Here is a 21,352-nt window from a genome sequence, read left to right as displayed (position 1 = left end):
GGAAAATCAATAACGTGGAAAATTTTTTTTAATATTTTAGTTATATACATATACATATATATATAAATATAAAAAAAAAACCAAAAAAAAAAAAAACCATTTTGTAAAACAAATTGTAAAATGGAGCATATACTATTGTGCCCCATTAACCCAATATGGCCCGTGAAGCCATAGCTAGAAACAGGCAGGTAAAATTGTAAACATAAAATGTCCATAGAGACAAATACAATAAGTAAAACAGAAATATACCAAAATACAGAACAGTTTTTAGAAAATTTGGAAATTAGTATACCCAAAATGGGTTTAATAGACTCGAAAACTGTTGACTCTACAGCAAATGTAATAAATAAAGTGGAAGTCCAAAATGCAGACTTGTTCTGGATAACCATATTGCTAATTGTAATTGCTATGATTATGGTTACCCATGCATTAATAAAAATATACAAGCTGCATAATAAGTGTCTCAAAAAACAATACCGTAGCACTGCTAACGGTTTAGATAATATTTAAGAAAGATTCACTAATGCGTGGAACTCAGTTATGAATGAGATATAAAAGTAAAAAAAAAAAAAAATAAAACGTAATACTATTGTTGTCTGATTACAATAAGAGAAATATATATCAATAGCAGACCATGAGTGTAGTTCAAATACGACACACTAAAGGTAAAGTTTATATCAAATTGGCCAGTACCACAGCATGGACTGGAAGCAGCTTGTTGATCAAATAGAGGAATCAAAATCAAAGTTCAGAAAATCTTAAAAATGGTTAACGCAAAACAAATCAATACAAGCTGCAACAATAAATAAGAATGCTCAGACATTAGTAAACAGTTATAATGAGGTAAGAGAACTTATACAACAGAATAGGAAGAATTTAGACAATAAACAGTGTACTAGAGTTTCGGAACTACTGGTGGCATTAAGGGAAAAATTAATACTAATAACAAACAAGAGAGAACGCTATAGTCGAGTTCCCCGACTATCTGATACCCGTTACTCAGCTAGTGGAAGGGAGAAGGAGAGTCTTAAACACAGTTTTTGGCGGTTTGTAGGCGTTATAGTGGGCGTGGCAGAAAGTTTTTTGGCAAATCGATAGAAATTTACAAGACTAATACAAAAATAAAAAAATTTCAAAACATTTTTTAAAAGTGTGGGCGTAGCAGCTTTGGGCGGTTTGAGGGCGTTAGAGTGGGCGTGGCAAAAAGTTTTTTAGTAAATCGATAGAAAATTACAAGACTAATACAAAAATGAAAAAATTTCAAAACATTTTTCAAAAGTGTGGGCGTGGCAGTTTTGGGCGGTTTGTGGGCGTTAGAGTGGGCGTGGCAACATGAATCGACAAACTTGCGCTGCGTCTATGTCTCTGGAGTCTGTATGCTTAATCTCAACTTTCTAGCTTTTGTAGTTCCTGAGATCACAGCGTTCATACGGACGGACAGACAGACAGACGGACAGACGGACAGACAGACGGACGGACAGACGGACATGGCCAAATCGACTCGGCTATTGATCCTGATCAAGAATATATATACTTTATATGGTTGGAAACGCTTCCTTCTGCCTGTTACATACTTTTCAACGAATCTAGTATACCCTTTTACTCTACGAGTGACGGGTATAATAAATTCAGCCTCCAGATAGAAATTCCATCTATACTAAACACTCCATTAGCAATAGATGTTAATGAAGAAAACGCCGACACAGACGAAGAATATCCGACTGTAGTCGGGAAAGACATTAAAGAAGAAGATCTTCACGATCTGACTATACCAGCAACGTTAATGCTGAAGGAAGAAAATACTACCAATAACGCACCTGACTTAGAAAATACCTTAACCATGGCTGAGCAAGCAGCAGTCATTAGGTCTTACATTAAGGATGTCGCGTGCGCAGTGCCCGAATTTGATGGACAAAAGATCCATTTACAACGATTCATTAAGGCAATCAAATTGGTAGATTTAGGTAAAGGACCATATGAAGAGATTGCAGTTGAGGTCATTAAGTCAAAAATAGTTGGCACAATTTTGAACTCAGTCGAAAATGAAACTACGATTCCAGCAATTATAAACAAATTGCAGAAGGTAGTTGTCGGTGAAACATCCGGCAATATCAAAGCAAAGCTATTAACAGTTCAGCAAAGAGGTAAAACTGCAACGCAATTTACCACTGAAGTTGATAGATTGAGAAAGCTGTTAGAAGCGTCATTTATCGATGAGGCTATACCTCTGGAACATGCCACTAGCCTAAGTACTAAAGAGGCAATTGACACCATGATAAATCGCGCTGAGCACCAAAGTGTCAAAACAGTATTAGAAGCAGGTACTTGCACCACTATGGACGCGGCGATAAGCGCATATATAAGAACGAGTGCAAGAGTTACCGGTGACATCAATAAAGTGATGTACTTTAGAGGTAACAGATCTAACAGAGGATACGGCAATGCCAATAGAGGTCCCAACCGAGGTAGAGGCTTCAATAACAATGGCTATAGAGGCAATTATAATAACGGTTACCAAAATAATCGTTACCAGAATAATGGTTATCAAAACCGCAATAATGGAAATAGTGCCGGTTATAATGGCAATAATAGAGGCCGCAATAATGTAAACAGAGGCCGTAACAACAACAACCAAAATAACTATAACGGCAATAATGCCAATGTACGAGTAACCCAGGATCAGGGAAACTCGCAACAGCCCTTAAGTACCCAGTAGGAGAAGATCGTAGGGTATACGCCATCAATTACAGTCTCAATATATTTACAACATTTAGTCATGTCGAAACTGGTGTAAAACTAGTTTTCCTTCTTGATACAGGTGCAGATATCTCTATTCTCAAAGAGAATTCTGACAAATTTTCTAATATTCAAGTAACTAACAAAATAAATATTCAAGGCATAAGCCAACAGACAGTTCAGTCTCAAGGACAAACTTTTATTGAGATACAGACAGGTAAATACATTATTCCACATGATTTTCATTTAGTAGATAAAAATTTTCCCATACCTTGTGATGGAATAATAGGAATAGATTTCATAAAAAAATATAATTGCCAAATTGATTTCAAACCAGAAGAAGATTGGTTTATACTTAGACCCAACAATTTGAAGTTTCCCATTTATGTTCCCATTACATACAGCTCTGGTAATAATACAACACTATTACCAGCAAGATCCCAAGTTGTCCGAAGATTAATGGTATCGTTAAAAGATGATAACATTTTTATTCCGAACCAGGAAATACAAACTGGTATTTATGTTGCAAATACAATTACAGCATCTAGTAATACATTTGTCCGAATTTTGAACACAACAGATTCTGGTCAATTGGTCAATATAGATACTTTAAAATATGAGCCACTTTCGAACTACAATGTAGTTCAGGCAAGTGGCGAAAACAGAAATAAAACTGTCTTGTCTCAGTTGAAGAAAAATTTCCCAAAATTGTTTAAATCACAATTAGAAACCTTATGCAGCAAATATACAGATATATTTGCATTAGAATCAGAACCAATAACAGTTAATAATTTTTATAAACAACAGTTGAGATTGAAGGATGATGAGCCCGTATACACAAAAAATTATAGAAATCCTCATATTCAAGTAGATGAAATACAAGCCCAGGTACAAAAACTAATAAAAGATAAAATAGTTGAACCATCAATTTCAGAGTACAATAGCCCTTTGCTGTTGGTACCTAAAAAGTCAAGCCCAGGTTCAGATAAAAAGAAATGGAGATTAGTAATAGACTATCGCCAGATTAATAAGAAACTTTTAGCTGACAAATTTCCACTACCGAGAATAGATGATATTTTGAACCAACTAGGTCGAGCAAAATATTTTTCTTGCCTTGATTTGATGTCAGGTTTTCATCAGATCGAGCTGGCTGAAGGCTCAAGAGATATAACATCTTTCTCAACCAACAATGGGTCATATCGTTTCACGCGATTGCCATTTGGTCTAAAAATAGCGCCTAATTCATTCCAAAGAATGATGACTTTAGCATTCTCCGGAATAGAACCGTCTCAGGCATTCCTCTATATGGATGACTTAATAGTCATCGGTTGTTCCGAAAAGCATATGGTTAAAAACCTCACTGAAGTTTTTGATAAATGCAGGGAATACAACCTAAAATTACATCCTGAAAAATGTTCATTTTTCATGCATGAAGTCACATTTTTGGGACATAAATGCACAGACAAAGGAATTTTGCCGGATGACAAAAAATATGATGTCATTCAGAACTACCCAGTTCCACATGATGCGGACAGCGCTAGACGTTTTGTTGCATTCTGCAATTACTACAGACGTTTCATCAAAAATTTCGCCGACTATACGCGGCACATAACAAGATTATGTAAAAAGAATGTTCCATTCGAGTGGACAGATGAATGCCAAAATGCATTCATACATTTAAAATCGCAGCTAATAAACCCAACGCTCTTGCAGTACCCAGACTTCAGCAAAGAATTTTGCATAATAACAGATGCAAGCAAGCAAGCATGTGGCGCAGTGTTAACTCAAAACCACAATGGCCACCAACTCCCAGTTGCTTATGCATCAAGAAGTCTTACCAAAGGTGAGAGCAATAAGAGTACAACAGAACAAGAGTTAATAGCAATTCATTGGGCAATAGTATATTTTAGACCATACATCTACGGAAGACACTTCACTGTGAAAACAGATCATAGACCATTGACATATTTATTCTCATTGGTCAACCCCAGTTCTAAATTAACAAGAATAAGGCTTGACTTAGAGGAATATAATTTTACGGTAGAGTATTTAAGGGGCAAAGATAATCATGTAGCTGATGCGCTATCAAGAATAACCATCAAAGAGCTAAGAGAAATTACTGGAAATATATTAAAAGTCACTACAAGATTTCAAAGTAGACAAAAATCCTGCGCAGGAAAAGAACAAGTGGATTTGCATGAGCAATCCAAAGAAAAAGCTTCAGAGCCCAACGTATACGCAGTCATAACAAATGACGAGGTACGAAAAGTACTGACATTGCAATTGAATGATTCGATATGTTTATTTAAACATGGAAAAAAAATCATTGCAAGATATGATGTTGGTGATCTTTATACTAATGGAGTTCTTGATCTAGATCAATTTTTCCAAAGGCTTGAATCGCAAACCGGTATATACGATATCAGCCAACTCAAAATGGCACCGTGGAAAAAAATCTTTGAACACGTTTCAATAGATGAATTTAAAAATATGGGCAACAAAATATTAAAGAAATTAAAAGTAGCGCTACTTATCCCGGTGACCACAATAAATAATGAAAAAGAAAAAGAAGCTATATTGTCTACACTACATGATGATCCAGTACAAGGAGGTCATACAGGCATTATAAAAACCTTGGCCAAGGTCAAAAGACGTTTTTACTGGAAAAATATGAGTAAATACATAACAGAGTACGTAAAAAAGTGTCAAAAATGCCAAAAATCAAAAATAACAAAGCATACAAAGACCCCAATGACTATAACAGAAACACCAGAACATGCTTTCGATAGAGTTGTCGTGGACACAATCGGTCCACTACCCAGGTCGGAAAATGGTAACGAGTACGCAGTCACCCTCATATGTGATTTAACCAAGTATTTAGTTGCCATTCCAATAGCAGATAAAAGCGCAAAAACAGTCGCTAAAGCTATATTCGAATCCTTTATTCTGAAGTACGGTCCGATGAAGACGTTCATAACGGACATGGGAACAGAATATAAGAATTCAGTAATTACTGACCTATGTAAATATTTAAAAATCAAAAATATAACATCAACAGCTCATCACCACCAGACAGTGATCGAACGAAGTCATAGAACTTTGAACGAGTATATACGATCCTATATATCGGCGGACAAAACCGATTGGGATGTATGGCTTCAGTATTTTGTATACTGCTTCAACACAACCCCATCTATGGTACATAATTATTGTCCATACGAATTAGTTTTCGGTAAAACAAGTAATTTACCAAAGCATTTTAATAAGTTACATAGCATAGAACCAATATATAATATAGATGATTACGCTAAAGAAAGTAAATATAGATTAGAAGTAGCATATGCTCGAGCAAGGAAACTGCTTGAAGCACATAAATTGAAAAGTAAGGGAAATTACGACTTAAAAACAAAAAATTTAGAGTTAGAAGTAGGAGATAAAGTTTTATTAAAAAATGAGGTAGGCCATAAATTAGATTTTAAATACACAGGGCCCTATAAGATAGAAAGCATAAGAGAAAATAATAATATTACTTTACTTACAAATAAAAACAAGAAACAAATAGTTCATAAAGATCGATTAAAGAAATTCCATTCATAACTGACGTTACACTTATATTTTTCTTGATCATTTATACAAAATTTTTATTTCTTATTACAAAATTCACTTTTGTAATAGTATTGTTCAATAAAATAAAAATAAAATAAAAAAAAATATAATAATATATACATAATATGCATTCATTAAATAAAATAACTACACTAGGTTACGTTATTTTTCAAAAGGTGCGCATACGTAATATTAAGAACAATAAGTATACAAACACATGACAACACTTTGTTGCTATGTTTATGTCAATAAGCCTCAAGACGGATGTAACATGATCGTCCACTGGAAGGCTACAAAGTATAGGTGCATGGTCAGCATTCCCACGCTGACCAAATGCACAATACATATGTGCATAACTCACTCTCGCGATAAGCATAGATATATAAGATATACATAAGAGAGAGCCGCTCCGCTGCTGGCGTATCCGGCAGCGCAGCCACGCTGCTTAAGCTTAGCCGAAATATACTTAAGATCGAATATTCAGAGCCTTGTAAACCACCGAACGGGCAGAACCTTTTTCTGCCCAACTAAAACTCTCAGAATAAATAAAGAGTTATAAACTTAAATGTCTGCCCTATCAATTCACCACGTTTGGAATACTACAGCACCAATACCTTGTCAGTATTCTTCTCGTCAATATATCCCTCCGGCTGCTTCATGTAAACCGTCTCTCTTAGATCACTGTTGAAAAACGCCGTGCATACATCCATCTGATGAAGATATAGCTTAAGCTCCGCCGCCAGTGCTATCATCATACGCACTCTCTCCAGTCGGCATACCGGCGAAAAAGATTCCAGGTAATCAACGCCAAACTGCTGGGAACATCCCTTTGCTACCAGACAAGCTTTGAAACGTTCTATTTTCCCATCCATATCTCGTTTCACGTGAAACCCCATTTGCAACAAATTGCTCTCTGATTCTTCGGAAAATCAGTAATCTGCCAAGTTTTATTGGCATCCAGGGAATCATATTTCTTAGCCATAGCTTCGCACCATTCCATGCATGCGAACTTTCCACCGCCTCTTTGCAAGTCAAAGGGATCGGAACATTTTCCGAAACAAGAGCGCCCAAGACGTTATATTGTTTCTTTGGACGTCCAGGTTTTCCAGTCCGGACAATCTTGGGGGACCAGGACCTCTGTGTGCCTCTTCTTCAACCTGCTCCTCCATATCGTCAGCACTCTCATACTGATCTATGCTCTCATCCGAGCTGCCAGTATCGTCGGATATGTCAGATACGGTTTCATCGTCTTTGGCCCCATCTCGCTGGCAGGGCTCTTCGAGTTCCTCCAGGTTGATCAACACATCATCTTTGGATGCCACAGCATGATGTTCATCAAACAAAACATCTCGTTTCTCAACCAGTTGTCGAGCTGCTGGGTCATACAGCCGATAACCTTTGGCTGCCACAGAGTACCCAACCATAATATACTCTTTGCCCTTGGGTTGAAACTTGCTGCCCTTCCTCGGACCTTTGTCCAGAGCAACTGCAAGAGATCCAAATACTTTTAGATGTTTCACACAAGGCTTCTTACCTGTCCACCCTTCCATAGGGGTCATACTCTTAACCGCGCTGTTAGGAGATCGGTTACGCCGATAAACCGAAGTGTTGACAGCTTCTGCCCAAAAACTACTAGCCCCGCCATTTCACTAGCCATTTCCACTAGCGTCCGATTTGCCAAGAAGATCCGAGATCTCGATGTCGTCGGACATGAATATGTGAAAACAAATATTAATATTTCGTTGCTCGGACGTGGAGCTTTCTTATATTCTGTTCGGTCAGAAAACCAAAGGTCCACGAAGGGTTGATCTTGTCTCGTAATTCGAAAATAATTAATGACTAATTCAAAAAATAGTTATCGCAAAAATTCACCTATTCTCAAACTAAATAATTGCGAAGCCAGAACGGTGGAATTAAAACCTTGGCTGTTATGCCGTCGGCAAGCAGTGAGTGCGTAAGGGACGGAAGATTGAGGGAGAACAAAGAACAGCAACATAGCGGCCTCTTTAGCGGTTAACTCGAAACTGGACCATAAAACGATCGTGGTCCCGCCCCTATGGATTTGTAATAATGTTGTTGTTTTTATCTCTCTTTTAGTTCGTTGAAAAATCGGAAGAGTTTTCCCGAAGAAAAATGTATTACGAAATTTGGACTGGCGGCTGGCAAAAAGAGACGAAAGGTTCGATTTTAATACGTTTATTTGCGCGGGCGCAGCTAGCGGCTTCGACTTCAATTTTAAGACTGTATAAGGTTCACGGTTATGCTCACGAAACGACTAATCACACGGGCCATACCAAATTTTTCTCTGCGCATAAAGCTTTTCAGTATAAGAGTAATCCAGTGAGCACAACTACAATTAAGCTCTCATGTAAGCTGTTCTGCTATGTTTACATTTCATATCTAAGTTTACAAATTACAAGTATTTCTTTTTAACATAAATTACTGCTCCAACATTCCGGCCCCGTTGAAGGCCTCCGGCTCTTTGATCTCCTCAACAGGAGCAGTATGCACTGGCAGCAATGCCAGCTTGTGGATGGCGCGCTTGATGACGCCTCCTGACGTCCGAACTTTCGCCACATGCACTCTATCGTCCTCGCCTGCTGTTGTTGCCACCACGCGGCCTGTTAGCCACCGCTGCGGGGGCACGTTGTCCTCGTGAACGACCACTAGGCAACCGACCTCCAGATCGCGACATCCGACGCTCCATTTGTTGCGCTGCTGCAGGCTGGCGATGTAGTCCTTGGACCAGCTGTCCCAAAACTGCTGCTTGAGAGCGGACAGCATTCGCCACCGCTTCAAATACGCGCAACTGGCCTTGCTGAAAACTCCTCCTGTGCCGGATTCTTGCGGCAGCGTGATCAGAGGCTGCCCGATTAGTAGGTGTCCTGGTGTTAGGGCCTCTCCATCGTTGGGATCGTTGCCCGGCGACGCGATTGGACGTGAATCGAGCAGCGCCTCTACCTCGACCAGGTGGGTGCTCAACTCGTCCGTTGTGAGCTTGGCGTTGCCGACTCCTCGCAGCAACCGTGTTTTGGCGGACTTGACGGCTGCTTCGTTGTCGCTGTACACTTTCTCCGGCAGCCCTCTCCTCCCGACGAACCTTTTAAAGAAGGATAAGAAGCTGTCAGTGGATAGGTCGACAACAAGTTCAAGGTGAACAGCCTTTGACGAAAAGCACACAAAAACGGCCACAAAAGTTTTGATAGGAGGTCTACCGCGGACCTTTAAGTACACATAAAATGGACCACAAAAATCTACTCCGCAAACTAGAAAGGGGCGCTCCATTCGGACCCTATCGGCTGACAAATTGCCCATTATCTGGCTCATCAGCACTGGTTTATACCGGAAACAGTTAACGCAGCTACGGACAATTTTCGTACATGCTTCTCGCGCATTGATCAGCCATATCTGTTGCCTTAAAAGTGAAACCATCACCTTGACACCAGCATGGTAATGAGTCCGATGCAGGTTGCGAAGAAATAGCGAAACAAATTCTGACTTTTGTAGTGTCGACTGAAGAGCCGCTAAATAAATTTTAGATAAACCATAAAAGATATAAACATTTTCTGCCTAGAAGTATGCACTAAATTATGTGACACTCTGAGCCTGGCCTTACGCGACGGGAATAACGTCGATGCATTTCAGTAAAAGCTTTACGTAGTTTAAGCTGAGCTTTAATGCACATACATTTTTAATTAGCTAGCTGCATTTCTGCCAGAACAGAGTTTTGGACACAAATACCAGATAGCTCATAGATGCGCCAGGGAAGATCTGGAAAGCTTTAGCCTGATTAGGAAATTTTTATGCTGTGGCAGTGAAAAAAGTGCTAAGCGACTCCATCCGTTTCCGTGCTAAATTCTATTCCTTTTGAGATCCGGTAGAGTGCAAATCGTTGCAGTGGCCGATAAGATATATAATAATCACATAGTGCCAGTGTCCACGCAGATTGCTAAAATCTGGTGGCGGAAAAATTTATTCGGCGAAAGCTTAACCAAACTCAAGTAGGTAAAGACGTTTTCATTTGCATACAGATGCATAACCTTTTGTTGCCCAGGTCACGGAAAGAGTGTCCACGGAGGCAACCAGGCGGCGGACTGACAGCCAGTGCCATAGGGCGGTCTGGAAAACCCTTATATTTCATCGGGGCTCAACCAGCGGATCTAGCCCAGCAAGCCGAGTTTGCGTCCTGTCCCGAGGAGCACCCTGGGAGGGGCAGGATGGACTACTAGGAGAGCAGCAGCAGAAGCAGTAGGAGAATGATCGGCGAATAACCTCAAGTGCAGTTTAATTGGCCAACAGCGCGCATGCGCAATAGCCTACAGTGGCCAGCTTTGGCGTATTATGGAACAGTTAATGGAAATTGGCAGTGCCGAAAGTGACCCGATAATTTTGACCCCAGTTGACCCCAGCACCCATGTGGGTTTAACCTAAAAAGATTCAGAAAGTGGATCTAACCCCAAGTGGTTGTGTAGATCCAAGCATCCGATGTCCGACTATAAATTTTCTTGTGTATTAAATCCAAATCATTAAATGGGTTTTAACCCAGTTCTGCCGAATTAAAATGTCTTGCAATTTTTGCCACAAATTGGTCATAACCTGTATCGAGTTACCTAACTTTTACGACACTCATATGAAATGTTTTTTTTGTGAATTTGATTCTGGTAATGGAAGCCATGAATAGTTGATGAAAACCCTCTGTAAAAGTAGAATACATTTATTTTTATAATTTAAGTAAAGTTAGTTAAAATCTAAGAAAATTTCTCTTGTTGCGAAGTGAAACGAATTGTGTAGAAGAATGCCTTTTTAACTCTTTTGTTTAAACTAATGCCTTAAAACCCCAAAGTGGCCTGCCAAAGCCATACAATTTTCAGCACACCTTCGAGGGAGATCGATCTTTCGCCGATGGATAAGATGCGTGAGTTTATATAACTTTGTTTTTAAGTGCTAACCCAAACTTAGGAGAAATTTATTAAATGGCAATTATATAAAAGAAGTTAAGAAACGAATTAAATGCCGCAACAACCGGAATTTGGCTATCGCTGTAATAAATTAAATATTTTTTTTTAATTTGTCGTGAATTAAAATGAAGTTTAATTGAATTTGATTAAAAGAAATTTCACAATGGCGTTAAACCAGAAGTTGTCTACCAATGAATTAAATTAGATAATCGAAACTATTCCTTATTAATTTAATTCTTATCACCATTAACATTTATATCTAAATCCCCACATTTTTACTACATATTATTAAATCATGCGATAAATAAATATTCTTATAACTATCTAAGCTTATAATCAAACTACCTATATACGATGTTAGTCTTAATTACTTTATGTTTATTAAATTTAATGTTTAACGAAATCATGAGCAACTAAACATTTCCTTTACCGACTCTACTGATGACTCCACGGTCGTAAGGTTGCAAGGGATCATCGGAGCCATGCTCCTGCGGAAGATGATCATAGGTTGGGTGGGCCTCAAGCGAGCACAACAACATCCGTGTCCTCGCAAATGATAGTTTTCTCTCTGTCTTTTCCTCTATCTTTCGTCCTTTCTTCTAACTTTCATTTTCTAGAATTTATTTATTTATTTTTCTTCCGGCTTAGTTCTAGCTCCTAATTTTTTGTCGCAAGCACGCTCAATTCTTGTCTTTATTAATAGTGATGTGTAGTCCGTGTCCGAGATCTGGGTGAGCAAGACCACCACCCCCAAAGCCGAAGAGCTAGAGCCGGAATCTAAAGCGTGCCCCGCAGCTCAGATGCTCGAAAGCCTGCCTAACGCAAGGAGTTATAATTCCTTCTCGTATTGAGAACAGTGGCGCACTACGTTACACGCTACAGTTATAATTCATTATTATTAATAAGAAAAGTGGCGCCCAAACGTGTGGAGCCTTAGTAGAAAATAATTTTTTTTATTAAGACTCGCGAATAAATAAATTTATTTTCTTTAACTTCAGTTATCAAGAATTCTCGGATTACAGTTAAGTGAATTTAGTATTCATAGCTGTCCAGACTTAAATCGAGTAGTGCCTAAAAAAAAAATATTTTTTATTAGGAATCCCAGATAAACGAAGTCTTTCTTTCTTTTATCTTTTATCTGAATAAATCTTGGAAAACATTTGAGGAGAATATCAGTATTCCCAACTGTCCAGTCTTACAAAGAAACTAAAGATTCTTCCTAAGATGTAGGTGAGGTGTACAAGGTGACTATTTAAAATGAGGAAAACAGAGGTGGTCATTGAAGGCTCATCTTCTGTCCCAGATTATGTCACTAAGTCATTGAACTAAGTCTACTCAAAAACTCAACTCTACGGGAAATACTGGCAATTTCTTCCGAGTCGTGCCATAGCCAGAGAGAGTTAATGAAAACATTCCTTTATTCTTTATTTTCTAGAAGTTTTATATTTTTTTTGATGGTATTCTGGAATACATGCGTTTCTGTTTTTAAACCAATCGCTGACCGAATTCGAAATCCGGAAATGTATCTTCACTCCTTGAATAGGTCAAACCTTAGCAAAAGCCTATTACTTTCCAATCTTTCAATTTCTGAGAATATTAATTATCATTAAGAAAACGATACCTTGCGATACGTGCGACATCTAGTATTGAGTTCGGTAAATATATACATATTTTTGATTACTTTATCACATTTTACTTTTCGAATTTTTTGGTTGAATTATCGAAACCTTTTCTGTCTTTAATTACAAACAAAGCATCAATTTCTAAAAGAACAATTTCGATTACGGTTAACCGTTGTCGGAACGTGAATATTTTTATTTTTTTTCGCACCCAAACCAGATTTTTATATCTTGTGGGAATGATGGGGTTAGACCGATCTCCTGAAAGAGGGGCTGACTCAAGCCCAAAGGTTGTTTGTCCGTTATGTACAGCAGATATAAATCCTGCTGAGGTTTTTATAGCCAGTTGTCAACACGAGTTTCATAAGCGGTGTATAGAAGCTTATTGGAAGAAGAGCGCACAATGTCCTGTGTGTAAAGTAGCTAGTAGACCAGAGATCCCAAAGCCTAAAGAAGTAACTGAGAGACAAACTCGAAGTGGGTCGAGAAAACGACAGCCCGTGGATGCAGTTGGTCAGCAAGTCTCAGGTAATATAGCTTCGACCTCGGGACAAAGTACGCAAGCTAATAACATTGGGGCCAGCAATTCGAATAGTTTAACAGATAATGCTATGATATTACTAGCTATGGAACAAAGATTATTAGCTACGCTTTCGGAGAAGATGACTGATTTAATTCAGAATTCCATAACCGAAACTATAACCAAGGCGTTAGCAAGCACCAGTGGTGGTAATGACAATTCTCAGAGGGAACATTCTTCACGTCGATCGCTTAGCAATGGAGATAGGGTCGAAACAAGAAATGAAACCGGTAGCAATTCAAGGCAAGTCCTCTCGGCTCCGGGCTCTCCCGCTTCACAGAGAAGCACTACGTCCGATTTGGTAAACCGACCAGATAAGGTTGTACATATCCTCAACGGTTGGAAAATAAAATTTTCTGGAAAAGGAGTGTATGTTGATAATTTTATTTATAGAGTAAATACTCTAACATGAGAGACGTTAGACAATAATGTCGATCTGCTTTGCAAACACGCCAGCGTACTTTTTGAAGGAAAAGCCAATGAGTTTTATTGGCGTTATCATAAAGCGCACGGCGATATTCAGTGGAATTCTTTCTGTGCAGCTTTGCGTCTCCAGTTCCGCGATAGCAGAGACGATTGCGATATCGAAGAATTCTAAACAAAAGCAAAACGAATCTTTTGATAGTTTTTATGATACAATATCAGGTTTCGTCGATCAGCTGGAGCATCCTTGGACTACGAGTAAATTAATTCGAGTTCTCAGAAACAATTTGCGTCCAGAAATAAGACATGAGATCTTAAACATTGATATTAAGACGGTTTCAGATCTTAGACAGATTTGTCGCAGGCACGAAACCTTCTTGGCCGATGTTAAGCGGGTTAGCGGCTACGTGCGAAGCACTCCGTTTAAACGTGAAGTGGCTGAATTTAGTCAGGAGGATACGCAGTTAGAATCAGAACCTGAAAATGAGGCTGATGTCGAAGCGTTCTCCTTATTATGCTGGAATTGCCGCAAGGAAGGACACCGATATCAGGATTGCGTATCGGAGAGAAGAATATTCTGTTACGGTTGCGGAGCTGCAAACACTTACAAGCCAAGTTGTAATAAGTGTTCATAAAAGCGTGTTCCAAAGCCGGCATGTCGAAGTCGCAATTCAAACAGAAGACTTCGATTGCCTCCCGGAGCCAATCCACAATGACCCAAGAGTAAGAGATGCAGCAAATGTTGCACAACCTCCAATCCCTGACGAACAACAACTACCTGCTAGTTCTTTGCTACATAGCAAAATCCAAACACTAAAGAAAATTAAACATGAAGAGAATTATTTAAAAAATGTTGGGAAACGAAAGGCTCGAAATTCTAGACAAATTTAAGCATTCTGGCAAAATGTCAAGAACTGTAGAATTTTATTTTATCCTGAAGGACCAAAAGATCCTCGTCCGTTTTTGCCAATTCGGTTGTTTAATCGTACGGTTTACGGTCTGTTAGACTTTGGCGCATCGGCAAGTTGTGTAGGAGGTAACTTAGCCCGTGAAGTAGAAGCTGCAGGAAACTATAAGGCCATTAATAGTAGTGCTACAACGGCAGACGATCACAGCAGATACGAGGAGATATTCAAACAGAGGTAGAATACGGCGACCAGAAGAAGGTTTTAAAAATTTACATCGTACCGTCGCTTAAACAAGATCTATATTTAAGGATTTTTGGAAGCTTTACGATTTACTTCCCAGAAGACTTATCATATCTGAGCTAGATTCAAATGAAGTTGATTTCAAAGTAAAAGTTGACCAACAAAAGCTATCCGAGATGGATAAGGCGAGGCTAACGAATGTGATCAATTGTTTTCCGTCATTTAGTCAAGATGGTCTTAGTAAGACCAACCTTATTTCGCACTCTATTGATGTAGGTATGGCAAAGCCAATAAAACAACGCCATTTCCCTGTTTCACCAGCCGTAGAAAAGGAAATGTATTCCGAGATTGACAGGATGCTACAACTAGGAGTGATAGAAGAGTCTGACAGTTCTTGGTCATCTCCAATCGTTAAGGTAACGAAACCTGGAAAGGTTAGAATTTGTCTAGACAGTCGTAAGGTGAATAGCTTCACCGAAAAGGATGCATATCCTTTGCCTCAAATTAGTGGCATTTTGAGTAGGTTGCCGAAGGCCGAGTACATAACTAGCCTTGATCTAAAGGACGCTTATTGGCAAGTGCCTTTGGAAAAAACTTCGCGTGACAAGACGGCGTTCACCGTTCCTGGTAGACCCCTCTATCAGTTTAAAGTTATGCCGTTCGGGCTATGCAATGCCATAAGTACGATGTCTCGTTTCAGGTTTTTATTTACCTAGATGATCTGCTGGTGGTTTCATCAAGTTTTGAGAGGCACCTCGAAGTGCTAAGAGAGGTTGCGCTACAGATAAGACGTGCAGGTTTGACGATCAATATTGGCAAAAGTCACTTCTGCATGGTGAGAGTGCGTTACCTAGGTCATATAATCGGAGATGGAGGAATCCGTACCGATCCAGAAAAAGTAGCCGCAATTAGGAATTTTCCTTTGCCTAAAACGTTGCACAGTCTGCGAAGTTTCATGGGTTTATGTGGCTGGTATCGCAAGTTCGTTCCTAATTTTGCGTCTCTTGCTGCTCCTTTAACTGATCTGATGACCACGAAAAGAAGATTCAGTTTGACTGAAGCAGCAGTAGAATCTTTTGAGAAGCTAAAGCAATGTCTTAGCGAGGCTCCTGTTTTATGTAGTCCTGATTTTTCGAAACCATTCGCAATACATTGCGATGCGAGCAAGACCGGAGTTGGAGCCGTGTTAGTCCAGGTTTCGGAAGAAGGAGATGAGCGTCCTATTGCCTTCATTTCAAAAAAGTTAAATAAGGCGCAACAAAATTATACAGTCAGAGCAAGAATGTCTCGCCGCGATCGTGGCTCTTAAAAGTTTTAGGGCGTACGTGGAAGGACATAGGTTCAAGATCATAACTGATCATGCGTCACTAAAATGGTTGATGTCTAACCATGACCTTAATTCGCGCATAGCTCGATGGGCTTTGGCCTTGCAAAGATATGATTTCGCGATTGAGCACCGCAAAGGTTCGATGAACGTAGTTCCCGACTCCTTGTCTCGGGTGAACGAAGACGCGGTAGCTGCAATTGACCTGCGGGAGGGACTTCTCGTGGATCTAAATTCTGACAACTTTAAATCAGCAGAATACACCGAGTTATTGCAGAAAGTGAGCGCAAATCAGAAGAATTTTCCTGATCTTAGGACCGATAGCGGTTACATTTATCGGAAGGCTGAGCATTTGACAGGAGAGCAGGTGCACGATGAATATGCCTGGAAGCTATGGGTACCTAAGGAATTGGTCTCAGAAATACTGTCTCGTGCTCATGATAATTCGTTGTCTGCTCATGGTGGGATACACAAGACCATTGAGAGAGTTAGACGTTATTATTTCTGGCCTGGACTTGTAGCAGACGTTAAGGCCTATATAAATGCGTGTGAGGTGTGCAAAACCACAAAAGCACCTAATTACGTTTTGCGACCACCGTTAGGAAAAGCGATGAGAGTCAAAGGTTTTTCCAACGCTTATTTATAGACTTTCTTGGGCCTTATCCAAGGTCTAGAAGTGGGAACATTGGAGTTTTTATCGTCCTTGACCATTTCTCCAAATATGTCTTTCTTAAACCAGTAAAGAAGATAGATTCAGGTGTTGTCATAAAATATCTTGAAGGAGAATTATTTATGTCGTTTGGCACTCCCGAAACGATAGTGTCAGATAATGGATCTCAATTCCGCTCACACGCTTTTCAAAAGTTAATGCAGCAGTATGGTATTACTCATACATTTACTGCTGTACATTCGGCACAGGCGAATGCCTCCGAGCGCGTGAACCGATCAGTTATTGCTGCAATTAGAGCATATGTGAGACCCGATCAAAAAGACTGGGACGAATACTTAAACAAGATTAGTTGTGCGTTGAGATCGTCCGTACATTCAAGCCTAGGAACTTCTCCTTATTATATGGTTTTCGGGCAACACATGGTTACCTCTGCTTCTACGTACTCTTTGTTGAGGAAGCTCAACCTATTTGATGATCGATCTTTGAAGTTCAATCGGTCAGACTAGTTTGATATAGTACGGGAGAAAGCATGTAAGACGATGATTGAAAAACACTCCGAGAATGAAAAGAAGTACAATCTTCGGTCTCGAGTTGTTTCTTATACGGAAGGGCAAGAAGTATTCCGAAGAAATTTTAAGCAAAGCTTTTTCCAATCAGGATACAACCCTAAATTTGGTCCTTCTTTTGTGAAAGCAAGGGTTCGCAGAAGGCTAGGAAGCGCCTACTACGTGCTAGAGGATTTACAGGGAAGACTAATAGGTACATACCATGCGAAAGATATTCGGCAATGACGTGCCTTCAGTCGTGTCATCCGTCTAGGGTACCAATCGAACATATACCCTAGCCAGATGTTACCGGGGGGCTTTTGTAGTGTCGACTGAAGAGCCGCTAAATAAATTTTAGATAAACCATAAAAGATATAAACATTTTCTGCCTAGAAGTATGCACTAAATTATGTGACACTCTGAGCCTGGCTTTACGCGACGGGAATAACGTCGATGCATTTCAGTAAAAGCTTTAAGTAGTTTAAGCTGAGCTTTAATGCACATACATTTTTAATTAGCTAGCTGCATTTCTGCCAGAACAGAGTTTTGGACACAAATACCAGATAGCTCATAGATGCGCCAGGGAAGATCTGGAAAGCATTAGTCTGATTAGGAAATTTTTATGCTGTGGCAGTGAAAAAAGTGCTAAGCGACTCCATCCGTTTCCGTGCTAAATTCTATTCCTTTTGAGATCCGGTAGAGTGCAAATCGTTGCAGTGGCCGATAAGATATATAATAATCACATAGTGCCAGTGTCCACGCAGATTGCGAAAATCTGGTGGCGGAAAAATTTATTCGGCGAAAGCTTAACCAAACTCAAGTAGGTAAAGACGTTTTCATTTGCATACAGATGCATAACCTTTTGTTGCCCAGGTCACGGAAAGAGTGTCCACGGAGGCAACCAGGCGGCGGACTGACAGCCAGTGCTATAGGGCGGTCTGGAAAACCCTTATATTTCATCGGGGCTCAACCAGCGGATCTAGCCCAGCAAGCCGAGTTTGCGTCCTGTCCCGAGGAGCACCCTGGGAGGGGCAGGATGGACTACTAGGAGAGCAGCAGCAGAAGCAGTAGGAGAATGATCGGCGAATAACCTCAAGTGCAGTTTAATTGGCCAACAGCGCGCATGCGCAATAGCCTACAGTGGCCAGCTTTGGCGTATTATGGAACAGTTAATGGAAATTGGCAGTGCCGAAAGTGACCCGATAATTTTGACCCCAGTTGACCCCAGCACCCATGTGGGTTTAACCTAAAAAGATTCAGAAAGTGGATCTAACCCCAAGTGGTTGTGTAGATCCAAGCATCCGATGTCCGACTATAAATTTTCTTGTGTATTAAATCCAAATCATTAAATGGGTTTTAACCCAGTTCTGCCGAATTAAAATGTCTTGCAATTTTTGCCACAAATTGGTCATAACCTGTATCGAGTTACCTAACTTTTACGACACTCATATGAAATGTTTTTTTTGTGAATTTGATTCTGGTAATGGAAGCCATGAATAGTTGATGAAAACCCTCTGTAAAAGTAGAATACATTTATTTTTATAATTTAAGTAAAGTTAGTTAAAATCTAAGAAAATTTCTCTTGTTGCGAAGTGAAACGAATTGTGTAGAAGAATGCCTTTTTAACTCTTTTGTTTAAACTAATGCCTTAAAACCCCAAAGTGGCCTGCCAAAGCCATACAATTTTCAGCACACCTTCGAGGGAGATCGATCTTTCGCCGATGGATAAGATGCGTGAGTTTATATAACTTTGTTTTTAAGTGCTAACCCAAACTTAGGAGAAATTTATTAAATGGCAATTATATAAAAGAAGTTAAGAAACGAATTAAATGCCGCAACAACCGGAATTTGGCTATCGCTGTAATAAATTAAATATTTTTTTTTAATTTGTCGTGAATTAAAATGAAGTTTAATTGAATTTGATTAAAAGAAATTTCACAATGGCGTTAAACCAGAAGTTGTCTACCAATGAATTAAATTAGATAATCGAAACTATTCCTTATTAATTTAATTCTTATCACCATTAACATTTATATCTAAATCCCCACATTTTTACTACATATTATTAAATCATGCGATAAATAAATATTCTTATAACTATCTAAGCTTATAATCAAACTACCTATATACGATGTTAGTCTTAATTACTTTATGTTTATTAAATTTAATGTTTAACGAAATCATGAGCAACTAAACATTTCCTTTACCGACTCTACTGATGACTCCACGGTCGTAAGGTTGCAAGGGATCATCGGAGCCATGCTCCTGCGGAAGATGATCATAGGTTGGGTGGGCCTCAAGCGAGCACAACAACATCCGTGTCCTCGCAAATGATAGTTTTCTCTCTGTCTTTTCCTCTATCTTTCGTCCTTTCTTCTAACTTTCATTTTCTAGAATTTATTTATTTATTTTTCTTCCGGCTTAGTTCTAGCTCCTAATTTTTTGTCGCAAGCACGCTCAATTCTTGTCTTTATTAATAGTGATGTGTAGTCCGTGTCCGAGATCTGGGTGAGCAAGACCACCACCCCCAAAGCCGAAGAGCTAGAGCCGGAATCTAAAGCGTGCCCCGCAGCTCAGATCCTCGAAAGCCTGCCTAACGCAAGGAGTTATAATTCCTTCTCGTATTGAGAACAGTGGCGCACTACGTTACACGCTTCACTTTGAGGACAGTAATAGTGGAAACTTGGCATCATACGGAATTGGTGCATTTAGCAATCTCCCCCCAACTCGGACTAAGTTGAACGTCACACCTTTTAAATCGCTGGTATGTATAAAGGGATTTAAACGTTGTAGATGTGGGCTTAAACATTCAGACTTCTCCAACTTGACGTATTCTGAACTGAACTCCGCCTTTTGAAGTATTTGGACCATCCTAAGAAACGACAACTTCAGTTCGTTAGCCGAAATGACGACCTCGCGTTGACGCTTCTTCCTTTGAATGAATCGATTTACGTAGGCCATGATCCGTAAGAGTTTACTAAATGATGAACATCTTCCAACAAGCTCAATAAAGACATTCGGTTGGTTTTTTGTGACGGAACATACTGCCCCAGTTTTTGTTCTCAGAAAACTGTAACTCCGTTGAACCTTCAATCTGATGGGACCGAGGCCACTCGCTTGGATTTCGGAGTAAGAACTCCGGTCCATTTTCCCATAGAGTACACCTCAAACCTTCTAAGTCTGTTCCACGTAAGACTAAATCAGCCGGATTTTCTTCCGTGGGCACATGACGCCAAACTACATTCTCTGTGAGTTCTTGAATTTCAGAGACTCTATTTGCGACAAATGTTGCTAGAGTTGATGCATCCCTCTTTAACCAGTATAATGTGACTTGTGAATCCGACCAGAAGTTAATGCTTTCAAGCTCCAATTTGTTAAGCAAAGGAGATACTTGAGACCATAATTTGGCCAGCAGATGCGCTGCACACAGCTCGACCCTTGGAATTGACTTTGTTTTTAGTGGGGACACTCTAGACTTTGCGGTTAGAAGTCTTGATAACCTATTTGTCCCAGCCACGGTACGAATATAAATGCAACAGCCGTAGGCGTGGCTCGATGCATCAGCAAATCCGTGGATTTAAACAGTGTCATAGCCAGACAGACAGATATATCGAGGAATAGAGATCTTGTCAATTGCTAGTAAATTCTGCTTAAATTCGTTCCAACTGGTATGCAAGTTCATGGGAAACGATTCGTCGCCATCTAATTTCAGTCGCCACAGTTCCTGAAGCAAGATTTTTGCT

At 39.6% G+C, this 21,352-nt stretch overlaps 1 protein-coding gene across 1 annotated transcript; it reads right to left on the bottom strand.

The window, feature by feature from the left end:
- Positions 1–8,522: 8,522 nt before the first annotated feature.
- On the bottom strand, positions 8,523–20,756 carry LOC120320646. Its single transcript, XM_039370919.2, has 2 exons — positions 20,269–20,756; positions 8,523–9,841 (listed from the first exon to the last, which is right to left on the bottom strand). The coding sequence occupies exons 1-2, from the start codon at positions 20,754–20,756 to the stop codon at positions 8,782–8,784; spliced, it is 1,548 nt and encodes a 515-aa protein (XP_039226853.1). The 3' UTR covers positions 8,523–8,781.
- Between the last annotated feature and the right edge of the window lie 596 nt (positions 20,757–21,352).

This window comes from Drosophila yakuba, chromosome 2L, assembly GCF_016746365.2.
Source record: "Drosophila yakuba strain Tai18E2 chromosome 2L, Prin_Dyak_Tai18E2_2.1, whole genome shotgun sequence".
In the NCBI taxonomy this organism is placed as follows: domain Eukaryota; kingdom Metazoa; phylum Arthropoda; class Insecta; order Diptera; family Drosophilidae; genus Drosophila; species Drosophila yakuba.
The sequence above is the reverse complement of the archived record's forward strand: the minus strand, read 5'-3'. Positions and strand labels throughout refer to the sequence as shown.

Excerpts from the sequence above, each read along its gene's own strand:
- LOC120320646 (XM_039370919.2), bottom strand. The coding sequence starts at position 20,756 with ATGGACCGGAGTTCTTACTCCGAAATCCAAGCGAGTGGCCTCGGTCCC. Across the intron at positions 9,842-20,268 it reads CCACTATTACTGTCCTCAAA|GTCAGAATTTGTTTCGCTAT; the intron begins GTGAAGCGTGTA and ends GACACTACAAAA.